Raw genomic sequence first — 14,279 nt, 5'->3', positions numbered from 1 at the left:
CCCTCCTTGCCTCCCACAGAACCTAACCTTTCCTAAAGCCATTCTCCCTACCTACCCCCCTCTTTTTAACCTGCTTGTCCCCTAAAAGTGGTCGAGTATTCGAACTCTGGTAGGCTTTGGGCTGCTTAACCCAGTTCTCTGTTCATTTCGTTCCGGAGTAAACCGAATGATTGAATTCAACCAAATGATTGAATTCTCCCCCGGGCCGCAATCAGACCACGCAAGTGGAGCTCACTGTCTGCCTTACCAGTCTCCAGCCCGGCTCCTCCCCTCCCCCGCCTAACCCCCTTCCCCAGTCCACCCGCAGGAAAGAAGGCAAAGCCTCTGATGTGCCTTGAGCCCATTGTCAGGCGGCTGCTGCTGCTGTTATATTTTTATTTTTGTAACCAGAATAGAGCTGATAATATGTTGGAGCAGCATGGGGCATTGTCAAGTAATTTACAATTATCAATTGTTGAGCAGAGTAGAAATCTCACTAGGACAGAGCCTCCTCTGTGTTGTGGTAAGAACAGAGAATCTAGTTTTAAAGGGGAAAGGGCGTCTTGCTTTTCCAGGGGCAGCGCTCAAAGTAGCTGAGAGGACAGAGCTTATCTTTTCTCAGTAATAACAGTTTTAGGTGAGATTCCCTGCTCCAGCTGTGGAAATGTTTCCTGTAGCCTCCTCCTCCATCCCCCATGTTTTGGAGTGTTCCAAATATTTGTTCCCTATGTAATTCGTTATTGATTTATTACAGTAATTGTAATGGCAATTGTCATCAGTAACGCAATTATTTATTATTAATTTTTCTGGGAGAATTTTTGCCCTTGGACTGCATGTAACCTGCGGGGTGAGAGGGCGAGGGGGCAGGCAAATGTTGCTGTTTATGTGTTTCCTTGATTTAGTTGAACTATAGAGATTAGAGAAGCTTTCAAACTTTTTTGACTGTAACCTACAGTGAAAAACATGTTTACAAAATGACAAAGGATACACATTCAATTGTAATGAAAATAAAAGCCTTATGTGTAGCGCAATTACCTGTGATATACACTATTTTGTATTCTATCCTACTCTAGTCTGTTCTGTTTGATTAAAAAAAAAAATTAGCTTTGAGCTGGATGTGATGGTGCGCGCTCCTGAGTTGTCCCAGCAACTCAGGAGGCTAAGGTGGGAGGATCTCCTGAGCCCAGAAGTTTAAGGCTGCCCAGGCAGGGGCCGGCAGGTCTAAGACCAAGGAAGCACGCAAGTGCTGTGAAGAGGCCTCCAGGCCAGGAAAGAGGAGATCATCAGGACTTTCTCCAAAGAGGAAGAGACCAAGCAATAAAAGCTCCCCCTTTCTCTGTACATACTGGCCTCCGTGATGACTTGGATCAGCCATTAAAATGAAACAAGCCTTAAATAATATTTAATTGTGATCCACAAAAGCAATGCATTCTGCAACTTGAAAAAACCTTACTAGATTAGGGAGGTTTGATTTTTGAGTAGAAGTCTTTAGAGCTCTTTGTAATTATTTTGGTTATAAACTTTTATATAACTGTTTTCAATGAATGCTATCTGTAATAAACATACCCTCTCAGAGCAAGTTCAAAGATTATTCACAGATGAATGTTTCTCTTTACTAAAGGAAAAGATTCACTCTAGTTTATTTGATCAGCCAGTGCTAACAAGCATCCAACATTTCAGAAAACGATAACACATTCTTAGACCCAGTCGTCAAGGCAGTCTTTTTTTGTCTAATTCTTTATTGTTAAAATATTGTTTTTTTCAGACAAGTTCCAGTCCAGTTTAGGTTATAGCTGTGCTTTAATAGTGCCCTCCTTAGCTAGCACCTTTAAAAAAAAAAAAAAAACTGCCTCCTATTTGTAGACCTTTTCTGGCTGGTTGCTTTTGCACACTTACTTTATATTCATTTTAAAAGCTTTTCTTTTTCTCTCTTTTTTTTTTATCATGGGAATCCTCACATACACAAAGGAAGAGGTAGTGTAGTGAACGTCCAAGGACCCATCTCTGAGACTCAACAACTATCAGCATTGTGCTAGTCTTGTTGCAGCACCCTGGGACAAATCTTATTCACAGCAGTCTCTTCCTTCTTCCTGCCCACCCCACGCTTCCCAGTCTAGCACCTTAGACAAAAAGGAATCGGAAACTTGAGTTACCTGTATAATTTGGGCATAATTTTTTTTGTTGTTGTTCCTTTAACCCAGAACCTTATGCATTCTGTACTTTAACACTGTACTTTAGCTTTAGGAGAGTGGTGAATGAGATTTGAGAAGGGGATATTTTCTAGGGAATCGGTACATTCATGCCTTTGGAAAAAGTGTATCGGCATCGGTCACATTGCCTAATTTCATGCTTACCTTGTGTGTAAGTTGCATCATCGCTGGCTTTGTGGACATGGGGAGGAAGGGGACTGGTGTGGGTGGGGATGGATACCTGAGGACCTCACTACAGACCTTTCCTCATCCCCTTAGGTTTGTATGTGCAGAGGGAAAGCTGTGCAAAGCATATTGAAATCACCTTATTTTATTTTATTTTTTTCTAGGTGTTGTTGGAGATACAAAAGGAATTATTAGACTACAAAGGAGTTGGCATTAGTGTTCTTGGTAAGATTTACTTTTGAATTCTGTGCGTGTCCAGTTTCAAAGGAAACATTTTTTTTTTTTTTTTTTTAAGAGGCAGGGTCCTGCTCTGTCGCCCAGGCTGGAATACGATGGCATGATCATAGTTCATGCAGCCTCTAACCCCTGAGCTCAAGTGAGCTTCCTGCCTCGGCCTCCTGAGTAGCTAGGACTATAGGTACATGTTACCACACCTAGCTAATTTTTTAAACATGTTTAAAACATTTTTGAAAGACCCCATGAGATGGGGTCTCGCCTTGTTGCTCAGGCTGATCTCAAATTTCTGGCCTCAAGCAATCCTTCCACATTGGCCTCCCGAAGTTTTGGGATTACAGGCTTGAGCCACTGAGCCCTGGCCCAAAGGGGACTAATTTAAATGCATCAAATATAGAATTACAGAGCCTATAGGTCTTCCTACAGGCCTTTACAGATGTATCTTTAAACTTTAATAGCTTAGGTTGCATGTTTGATAAAAACCATTTTGAAAACAGCATAAGTGCTGGTGAGAGGCTCTGACATCTCAGCTTACTCTGTCATAATTGGTTTTTGCTAATCACAAGACCTAGGATTAGAAGATACTGTACATTTGCATAATAGTGCCTCCAAACATTTATAATATTGCTTTACATTTAATTTACAGTTTTTATTATACTTAAATACAACCTTATTAAAGTTTAAAAGTATACAAGCCTATTATGAAGACCTTGCACATTAATAATTTCATTGTTAAGTTTCCCCTATATTTTTGGGGAAGAGGACCTCTGCATTCTAAAACTTACTTTCTTTTATTTTTGGTAGTTCCTAAGACTGAATGGTATTAAGAGACAATAGGGTTTATTGTATTGTTTATTTCTGTTACATTTTGTTCTTTTTGGTTTGGGACATATACTTAGATTTCTATGAAGTGAGACCTCAGTAGAAGTCTTTTGTAGAAGTCTTTAAAATTCTTTGTAATTATTTTGGTTATAAACTTTTATAGAACTGTTTTCAATGAATGCTGTCTATAAGAAAGATATAGTCTCAGAGCAAGCATAGAATTTTGTGCTCTTATCCTAAAGGGCACCTGTTGCACATGGATTCCTGTTTGTGAGAAAGAGATGGTAGGAAGAATCACAGAGAACATCACAGAGTGGGGAATTAATAAATAGCTTGTGCAATGAATATGCCACTTGAAAAATCCTTCTGCCATGACTGTGAAGCTGAAATGTTTGGAATTTGAAAATCAGTTTGGTTGATCCCCTAAACTAAGTGAGCCTTGGCCCACAATTTGTGTGCAGAATAACTGAAATTTCCCTTTATTGTTTACCTGCAAATTTCATAGGTGTTTCTGTTCATTTGGTTTTAAACTGGAACTTTTTTTGTTGTTGTTTATCTTTCCTTTCACAGAAATGAGTCACAGATCGTCAGATTTTGCCAAGATTATTAACAATACAGAGAATCTTGTGCGGGAATTGTTGTAAGTTTTAAAAAGACCAAATTACGTTACTTTTGTTAGATACTTCCTAAACCTGGATGTCTTCCATTATTTTCTACACTCTATTGTTTGTTCAGAATATTCCATAATTAAAAATAATCCTTTTAAGATTCTTTCCAACTCACTATTAGTACATAGTGCTTTTTACTTGTTCCCCATCCTGTGTTTGTAGGCTTTTCTTCTTATTTTATATGATATTTCCAAAGATTTGAAATCATTGTATCTAGGAAAGATTTTTCAGCTGCTGTGGTAGTTAAACTGGCATGAAAGGGATGTAAATGACAAAGAAATGGTCATCTTTGTCAGCATAATTGGCTACAAATTACTTCAGGGGTTCTCGAAGTTGGGGTCTCATGCCATCTGTCAGAGTCACCTGGTTGGGGGGAATATTAAAAAATTCAAGTCGTGGGCACCACTTAGACCTAAATCAGAATCTCTAGAAATTATTTTTAATAGGCTCTTTGGGTAATTGTAAGAGTTCTGAACTCTAGGAACTGCTGCTTTGATAAAACCTGGGTTATCTGCACTGCCTTTCCTATCCAGAGGATACCTTGTTCTTAAATAGATTGCTGTTTAAAGAGAGATTCTTATATAAGTATGTTCACATAAACCTACAAATTATGAAAGCGTACCATTTTTTTTCCTGCTCACAAAAATAATGCACATTTATGGTAGAAAGTTCAGTAAAAACATTGTAGCTCTCAACTAAACTGGAATTAACTTTAACCCCACTAGTCAGGGATAATCACTAATATGTTAGGACCCATTCTTACATTATTACAGTAATAAAATTAGAATTGTACTGATTATTTCATACTTTCTTTTTCAAATTGCTTTGATAAAATAATTCAGATGGGGCAGGCTTGGTGGTATTTCTGTGAGGAGAAGTAGATGCTAATTACAGTGTGAATATTCGGAGCTGGTAGCCATCTGCTTGGCTTCCCACGTCCGTTGGCCTGCTGAGTATCATGTTACATTCACAGGACAATCCTGTCCTTCATGGAGTGGGTATTTGGAACATTAGCCTGGGAGAGATGGCATTTGACCACATGGCTATGAGCTTCTTCTGACTGGGGTCCCAGTTCAATTTAAGGTCTTACCTTTTCTTGTCTTAACCTGGGTCCTACCTTGTATACCTGTGCTTAGACCTCAGCCTGGTTTTCTTCTGTCTAATTCCTGGCCTTGTTAACTGCTCTATATCTGCATAATATGAACCTGGAACTCTGTCTTGGGTTTTCAGTCTTCCCAGCTGCTAAGAACCTCATGGCTTGAGTCTCCTAAGACTTGCTGGTAGCTTGCTATCCTACTGAGCACTGAATATAGGTCACACATGTTTCAGGACAAGATATTTACCTATCACCCATTCCCCAAGACCCTGCCACGTTGCCCTGCCGTTTATTAATTTACCTCTGTATCTTTGCTGGAGCTCTGTTCCCTGGCCATCTGGCTTCTGTACACCTATTCCCAGGCTCTGACCTTACTCAAAGGCTTGGGTCCAGCTTCCATGGCCCTGTCCTTTTGGAGTTGGCCTTATTCTACTGCCTGTAGACATCCTCATCATTATCTTAATTTTTCATCCAGGAGTCAAAGAATTTTGCTTTTTATTTTAAAGTATAATAGATATATGATTTCATGGCTAGGCCTAAAACATTATCAAAAACTCCTGCCCATCATCCACCTGGTTCATAGCATGGTGCGTAACACAGGATCATTGGTTGCAAGTTATAGGACCCCCAACTCACTGGCTTAAGTAAAAAGAAATGTATTACCTCACCTAACAGAAGAATGCAGGAGGATTTAGGTGCTTCTAAATGATCCCAGGAAAGTGGTTTTCCCCCATCTTCTGGATCTGCTTTCTTATGTGTTCTGTTCATCAAGTGGCCACCATTGGTTGCAGGATTAGCTCCTACAAGTTTCTCCTTTCCCTCAATAGAAACAGCTTTCCTTACCCAGAAGTTGGAATAAAGGTCTCAGTACCAAATTTCACTGGCCAGCCTGGGGTAGGTGCTTATCCCCTTGAGTCGGGGTTGACCACAGTTGAACCATGTGGACAAGAGTGGCAGAGGGGTAATTTCCTAAAGGAACATCAAGGTGTTGTCACTAGGAAGAGGAGGAACAGTAACCCTAGGCTTTCAACACAGTCCCCAGTAAATAGTTGTCCAAGGATTGCATAGATAAATGAGTGAATTAGGGAGGATAAAGTAGTATTAGAACGTTACCATATTTCTTGTAGTAAATCCACCCAAGGTAAAGCACTTGGTAGAGCATCACTTGTTCTCAATCTTTGACTGCATGAGTCCATGTATTTACTGTTACCTGTGCTTCTGTCCAGAGCCGTTCCAGACAACTATAAGGTGATTTTTGTGCAAGGAGGTGGGTCCGGCCAGTTCAGTGCTATCCCCTTAAACCTGATTGGCTTGAAAGCAGGAAGGTATGCGGACTATGTGGTGACAGGATCTTGGTCAGCTAAGGCTGCAGAAGAAGCCAAGAAGTTTGGGACTATAAATATCGTTCACCCTAAACTTGGGAGTTATACAAGTAAGTTCTGGGAGCTGAGCTGGGTGGTGAAATGCTGACTGATGGGTTACCCCTGCCCAGGGCAATCTATAGTTTTTAATTCCTTTCTCCCTTTGTCAGTTGTTAGTTTGTTACCATTTAGATTGGCTGGCTGCACTAGCTAAGACAAGAGCCTATGAATACTTTTATTTTATTTTATTTTATTTTCGAGATAGTGTTTTGCTCTGTCACCCAGGCTGGAATGCAGTGGTGCAGTCTTGCCTCACTGCAACCTCTGCCTCCCCAGTTCAAGTGATTCTCTTGCCTCAGCCTCCCGAGTATCTGGGATTACAGGTGTCTGTCACCACACCTGACTACTTTTTTAATTTTCAGTAGAGATGGAGTTTCACCATGTTGGCCAGGCTGGTCTTGAACTCCTGATCTCAGGTGATCCGCCTGCCTTGGCCTCCCAAAGTGCTGGGATTAAAGGCTTGAGCCACTGTGCCCGGCCTATGCATACTCTTATTGCAGAGTATATTGAGTAGTTAGTCGTAGCTTTTCAGCTGATTAGCTGAAAAAGTCCAGGGGCTGGTTTGGCTTTAGATATGGCTTGATCAGGGGCTCCAACAATGTCTCCAGGACCTGGTGGTTCCGCAGGCAGGAAAAGCTGTCCTTTTCTTGAAGGGTGGCTGCAGCTCTTTCTGACCTTATATTGTCCCAAGTTTCAGTGCCTTTGCAGAGCATTCCCAGTAATAGTCTCATGTTTCCTGTGCCCCATTCTGAATCAGTCCCTGTGGCCATGCCTGAATTGCATTCTACCTCTGGGCTGTGGGTTTCATTGGCTCCCTGGAATTACATGGGCTGAGAGTGGATGAGGGCTGGGGTCCCAAGAAGAAACTACTGGCCCATCAATAGATGAAGAATAGGTGGATACTGGGTGACAAGTGAAAACTCAGATACTTCCCATGCCTTTTTAAAAAATTTGTTTTATTTTGTTGAGACAGAGACTTTCTGTTAGCCAGGCTGGAGTACAGTGGCTCTTCACAGGCATAATCATAACGCACTGTAGCCTCCAGCTCCTGGGCTCAAGCGATCCTCCTGCCTTAACCTCCTAAGTAGCTGGGACTAAAGGCTCACACCACCATGCCCACCTTCCCATGCCATTTTTGAAGATGATTTGTTCCCAGTAAAAGTCAAAAGGTTGCATTGCTCATCCTCTCAGGATGTTGGTAACGATGGTAACAAAGGATGAGGCTGGGAGGGTGCTGGTGCTTTCACTTGTGCAATGCTTTGGAGTCAGTTAGTCTCTCCCTGCTAGGGGAGGCCTGTCAGTCTCCTGGTTGACTCCCATCTGCATAAGGAAAGAGGAGAGTGAAAGTGCAGAGTCTCAAACTTGTCTTCTGTGATAGAAATTCCAGATCCAGGCACCTGGAACCTCAACCCGGATGCCTCCTATGTGTATTATTGCGCAAATGAGACGGTGCATGGTGTGGAGTTTGACTTTATACCTGACGTCAAGGGAGCAGTACTGGTTTGTGACATGTCCTCAAACTTCCTTTCCAAGCCAGTGGATGTTTCTAAGGTAATGTATAAAAGGCAGCGTGGGGGAAACCCACTGACTTGGTTTCTACAGGCGCATTTTAATATATATAAGAACAAGAAGAACCATGGGCGTCTGGGGCCTGCAGAACCCCTGAGCCAGGGCAGCTGCCAGTGAGCAGGCTGCCAGGTGCGAATTCCCAGCTGTTGAAGTACCTGAGTCCTGCTGTTCCCAGCCTCGTGATGATGATTGCCTCGCAGGGTCCCACTCGAGTCCTGCTTTTGAGAGTGGTTCTTAGAAACTTGTTTGGTCAACACATGGGGAGTGACTTGTCTTTAAGAACAGAAGCAGATTATCCCGAGTCCAGGGGACTTATGTGAGGGAGCTTCCCCTTGCCTGGTACCCACCTCCACTCCAGAAGCATCAACAGGATACATAGGTTTTATGAGTTGGCTCACCAAGGCGGGGCAGTGGGACCGGTGCTCCAGGTCCATTCCTCAGGGGCCAATGCGGGTAAAGAATCTAAGACAACAGCTGAACTGACTGACTGGTATTCTGCCTTTTTAACTGGAATAAAATATACTTACAATAAAATTTACCATTTAATTGACACTTACCATTTCATGGTAACCATGGTAACCATGTTTAAGTGCACTGTTCAGTGGGATTAAGAGCATTCACATTGTTGTGCGGCCATCACCACCATGCATCTCCAGAACGTTTACATCTTCCCAAACTGAAAGTCTATAAACACGAACTCCCCACTCTCCCCACCCTCCAGCCTCTGGCAGTCTCCATTCTACTTTCTGTCTCTGTGAATTTGACTATGCTAGGTACCTCCTAGAAGGGAGTCATGTACTATTTGTCCGTCTGCGTCTGATTGATTACACTTAGCAGAATATCTTCAAGATTCATCCATGTTGTCGTGTGTGTCAGAACTTTCTTTTTTAAGGCTGAATAATACTGCATTGTTTAGAGATACTGTATTTGGTTTATGGTTTGCTTTTTATTATCATCAGGCACTGGCAATTTTTTTTTTTTTGAGGTGAAGTCTCGCTCTGTTGCCCAGGCTGGAGTGCGGTGGCATGATCTCGGCTCACTGTAACCTTCGCCTCCCAGGTTCAAGCGATTCTCCTACCTCAGCCTCTGAAGTAGCTGGGTTTACAGGTGCGTGCCACCATGCCCAGCTAATTTTTGTATTTTTAGTAGGGATGGGGTTTTACTGTATTGGCCAGGCTGGTCTCGAACTCCTGATCTCGAGGCACTGGCAATTTTAAACAACTATAAATTACTCTTCCCCACCCCCACCTCCGTGCCAACGCTGGATTTTCCTAAGGGTTTGTGGAGAGAGGCATGGGAGAGGGTTCTGTATCTTGCACAACAGAATTACCTAAAGTATCTTTAAACATCTGTTTTCTATAATTTCTTCTCCCTCAGGCAGCTTGTCCCACCCCTGTCATAGCAGTCCCTTTCTCAGCATCTTCTGACTGTCCCTTTATACAGATTTAAATAGATTACAAAATCTGTTTCTTTTTTTGGTTACTAGGGAGAGTTAGAAGGCCCACTTTAAAGATGGACTTAGGGGTAGAAAGGAGGTATGCAGAGCAAGTGTGAGTATATACCAGGATTTTGCAGCGATGGGGTTAGCCCCATCCAGGTGAGGACCAGGCCGAAGGATCATCCTCAGGCTTTGAAACTCTGAGTATGGGTTTGCCGTCCCAGATGGAGATTGCTTTAGAGCGCAGACTGCTACTTACACAGGATAGAGTCATTTCCTTAAAAAATTATGCTTTAGGAAGAGTTGGAAAGTTTGCGTGCACGTATGAAAAATGGCCAAATCCTTCTTAAACAGCATGTTTTTCTCCTTTTAAGTTTGGTGTGATTTTTGCTGGTGCCCAGAAGAATGTTGGCTCTGCTGGGGTCACCGTGGTGATTGTCCGTGATGACCTGCTGGGGTTTGCCCTCCGAGAGTGCCCCTCGGTCCTGGAATACAAGGTGCAAGCTGGAAACAACTCCTTGTACAACACGCCTCCATGTTTCAGGTAACTCTGGGAATCAGTCTGTGGACTCATGGAGGGGTCTCACTATTTTTCATCCAAGAAGAGATTACATTTTAAAGTAAAGAATGTGAGGCTGGACGCAGTGCCTCATGCCTGTAATCCTAGCAATTCAGGAGGCCGAGGTGGGTGGACCATTTGAGGTCAGGAGTTGGAGACCAGTCTGGCCAACATGGCGAAACCCCATCTTTACCTAAAATACAAAATTTCCAGGCATGGTGGCACACACCTCTAATCCCAGCTACTCGGAAGGCTGAGGCAGGAGAATCGTCTGAATCTAGGAGATGGAGATTTCAGTGACCCGAGATTGCGCCACTGCACTCCAGCCAGGGTGACTCAGACTCTATATAAATAATAATAATAATAAAATAAAGTAAAGCATGTTTTCAGGAGCCAGTGACTGAATGCCCCAGATATCCTATCAGATTCTCTGCCCGGCTCTTCTCTCCCTCTGGACCCTCTCTTTACTATTTGGTCAGCTTTTCCTCTTGCCCTTTCTTGTGTTGTTTTTTGTTTGAGCTTGGTAATCCAGGGCCTGGTGGGTTACCCGTTAACCCAGAAGCTCTCTGTAGATGAGGTGCTGTGGCCTGCATCTCAAACAACCAGTGCAGGTTTGGAAAAGAACTTTCAAAGGCTAGGCCTCCCCTGCTTTCATTTCTTTCTCTGCTGGGCCTGCGGGAAGCTGGCTGCCTGACAGTGAACATACTGGTTTAAACGCTTTCTGTTTTGTAGCCTAATCAAAAGGGTCCTTTTAGCCTGGCTCTCATTTGCTGAGTGGGGGCTGTGTTGCAGCACTTCAGGGAGAGCAAGGCTGCCCTGCCTCAGGATCCCATAACTCCCAGACTTGGGTATTTTGAGGAAATCTTCATGACTCTTAAGATTTAACAATTGCCTAAGAGAGTCTAGTATTTACTGGCTGTGTGGTATTAGGCAAGTCACTTAACGTGTCTGTGTAGTAGGTTCTAGAAGTAATAATAGTACCTTTTCATTGCATTGCTGTGAAGATATTAAATGAGTTGAGATATACATCTATTTTATTTATATATACATATTAATTTATATGTGTGTGTATCATTTATATGTATGCGTTTGTACGTACACATGTATGTATGTGTACATTTACATGTATGTGTGTATGTACACACGCATACATCGAAATAAATATATATATAAAAATTTTAAATTTTGCACTAAGTACTTCCCACTTGGCGATGGGTAAATATTAGCTGCTATATTGTTATTGTTGTTGTGAGTTCTCAGAGCCTCAGCAGGAGCAGATACAAGGGAAGAACTGGAGTTTGTAGATGTATCTTTCCAGGGCCACTATGATGCAGAAGGGTGATTCTTCGTGTGTATATGACCGTTTAATCCTCCTGACTACCCAGGGAGGTAGCCACTATTAGGATCCTGATTTCCATTTTGCAAGTGAAGAAGCCGAGGTCATGTTTTCGAAGGTGGCCTGGCTGGGCTGTGGACCCAGGCCATCTGACTCTAGACCCTGGGTCTGCACATTCTGCCATTAGTGTTCTCTCTTCACCAGCAAAAGGATGAGTGTGGATTTGTGGGATTCTGCCTCAGGAGAATGATCACTGTTGGAGTCCAGCTCTTCCCGCAACAGGATTTTTCTGTCTTGGTGGAAGTTCTTTTAAAGGAGCATAGGAAAGAGGGGGCTAAGCTGGTGCAGTTGGTGATTCCATCTGGGTCAGGATTTTGTCAGAGCTTCCCCTCCTCTAGGTGCTGCTTAGGAAAAATGGCTTCTACATAATTTACTATGGGACAGAAAGGATTTTTTTTTTTGAGATGGAGTCTTGCTCTGTCACCCAGGCTGGAGTGCAGTGGCACAATCTTGGCTCATTGCAACCTCCGCCTCCCGGGTTCAAGCATTTCTCCTGTCTCAGCCTCCTGAGTATCTGGGACTACAGGTGCCCACCACCACACCTGGCTAATTTTTGTATTTTTATTAGAGACAGGGTTTCACCATGTTGGCCAGGCTGCTCTTGAACTCCTGACTTCAGGTGATCCATCTGCCTCAGCCTCCCAAAGTGCTGGGATTACAGGAGTGAGACACCGCACCTGGGTGGAATTTTTTTTCAATGTTAGAATTCTGGTGAAAATTCCACTGGGTTTCTGCATGGTCACATGATGCAGAGCAGCTCCCCACATTGTGCCCCCTACTTTCCTCTGGGGTGCACTCTCTGGGTCAGCTCTAAACCCTACTGTCTTTCACCTTGGTTGAAATGTTTCTAAAATGTGTGGTAGGCTGGGGATGGGGCTGAGTCCTACCTCCCACTCGCCCATCTTACCTCTGGGGAAGCATCACTGGTCACTGTCCAACTGGGCCAGGAGAACTGGGCAGGCTGAGCAGTGAGGGTGCAGCCAGAGACCTCAAGTGCTGGCCTCCTGGAGAAAGGGCCGAGGTGCTGGGGTGCACATGGCAGATGGAGGGAGAGGAGGCCGTCCTTACTTGTTTGGAGATGGGGCCAGGGCCTGCCTTGTACCTGGAGGAGGCTTTCAGAGGAGCCCAAGGCCATCACCCATTTCAGAAGTGAGAAGGTGGGAGGGGCAGGGAAAGAGGGCTGTCCCTGAACTCTCCACAGCCAGCAATTTGTGATCAGGGTACAGCTTGGGGCAGGGCGGACAGTCACCCCCTGGTGCCTTCTCCAAGGGTTACCTTGAAGAGCATTTTTAAAAAAGGATAGATCACATTAACATGTGCTGTTTGTTAATATCAAGGAAGAAACCATTCGTGAGAAGTTGAGAAAGCAGGCCAGTCTTTCTAATGGGAGATGAAGATGGCTAGAGTCAGACCTGGAGACACAGAAAGTTGTCCTAGAAGACAGTTTCTCATATGCTGACTCCCCTACCACCCCCTGTGCAGGCCTTGGCCTGGCCTTGACCGGTGGTTGGGCTCCTCTGGTCCACCTGGGGGTGGGGATGTGGGGTAGGGAAGGGGCAGGAACTCCTCTTCCAGAGCTTTCCTGCTTGAGGAAGGACAGAGCCAGAAACAAGGGCAGAAAAGGACCAAATTTCTCTTCTACACAGATCAGAACAGTGATCACTGAGACCATCTCAGGGCCATTCGGGATTGTTAATAATATGATGAGAATATGTAAAAAGAGAAGATGAAAGATATCAAAGTCAATGTATTCTGACTCCAAGATACTCCCTAGAAGTTGCTTTGTTTTCTTTTTACCCCATAAGAAGAAAAAAAATGTTCTAATTCTTTATGATTGAAGATTTAACATAAATCTATGACTTTAAATGGAGTTCATTTGCAGTACTTAAACATGCAAGGTTAGAAATCATAGCTCACCCAGAACAAGCTGCAAATGGAAAGCTGATGGGGTACCTGGAATCCTTCAGAACTTTGTATCACAGTAGAGTTGAAAGTTGAAAAGGCCTCACTTTTGAAAAGATGCCATGCTTCTCCCCCCACCTCCCACAGAGTCTAATGACCATAGGCCCTGGGAACTTTGATTTAATTGTGCTGGATAAAACTGCCTTCAAATTGTTGCTCTGTATCCCTGAGCAATGAACTGGAGTGGAAAAAACAACATGCTGCTGTTCTCTTTAACCCTTCAGTAGAACACACTAACCCCAATTAGTGGATATGGAAAAAGATCCCTAAACTTGCCTTCTGACTGCACAAAATATTTTTTACTTACCATGACTAGCTGAATACACAAGCACACATTTGTTTTAGCTACAGTATGAGGTGAACTAACTAATAAAAATGCAAAACAAAGAAACCATTAATTTAGGCCACCTTTTAAAAGAATGGGAGCAGGCTGGGTGCTGTGGCTCATGCCTGTAATCTCAACACTTTGGGAGGCCAAGGCAGGAGGATCACCTGAGGTCGGGAGTTCGAGACCAGCCTAACCAACATGGAGAAACCCCGTCTCTACTAAAAATACAAAAATTAGGTGGGCATGGTGGTGCATGCCTGTAATCCCAACTACTTGGGAAGGTGAGGCAGGAGAGCCTGGGAGGTGGAGTTTGCGTTGAGCAGAGATTGTGCCATTGCACTCCAGCCTGGGCAACAAGAACAAAACTCTGTCTCTAAAAAAATAAAAATAAAAATTAAATAAATAAAAAACAACAGCAAAAGAATGGGAGCA

At 43.4% G+C, this 14,279-nt stretch overlaps 1 protein-coding gene across 1 annotated transcript in view; it reads left to right on the top strand.

Moving 5' to 3' along the window:
- The window catches only part of PSAT1 (phosphoserine aminotransferase 1), a 33,381-nt gene that overhangs the window by 1,053 nt on the left and 18,049 nt on the right, over positions 1–14,279 (top strand). The window contains exons 2-6 of the mRNA XM_032290873.1: positions 2,519–2,579; positions 3,981–4,050; positions 6,401–6,606; positions 7,974–8,146; positions 9,977–10,146. Coding sequence (XP_032146764.1) covers positions 2,519–2,579; positions 3,981–4,050; positions 6,401–6,606; positions 7,974–8,146; positions 9,977–10,146 — 680 coding nt within the window. The remainder of the gene's footprint in view (positions 1–2,518; positions 2,580–3,980; positions 4,051–6,400; positions 6,607–7,973; positions 8,147–9,976; positions 10,147–14,279) is intronic.

Source organism: Sapajus apella, unplaced genomic scaffold (genome assembly GCF_009761245.1).
Source record: "Sapajus apella isolate SASKATOON/1434 unplaced genomic scaffold, GSC_monkey_1.0 scaffold24, whole genome shotgun sequence".
In the NCBI taxonomy this organism is placed as follows: domain Eukaryota; kingdom Metazoa; phylum Chordata; class Mammalia; order Primates; family Cebidae; genus Sapajus; species Sapajus apella.
Note: the sequence above shows the minus strand (reverse complement) of the source record. Positions and strands in the feature narration are given on the sequence as shown.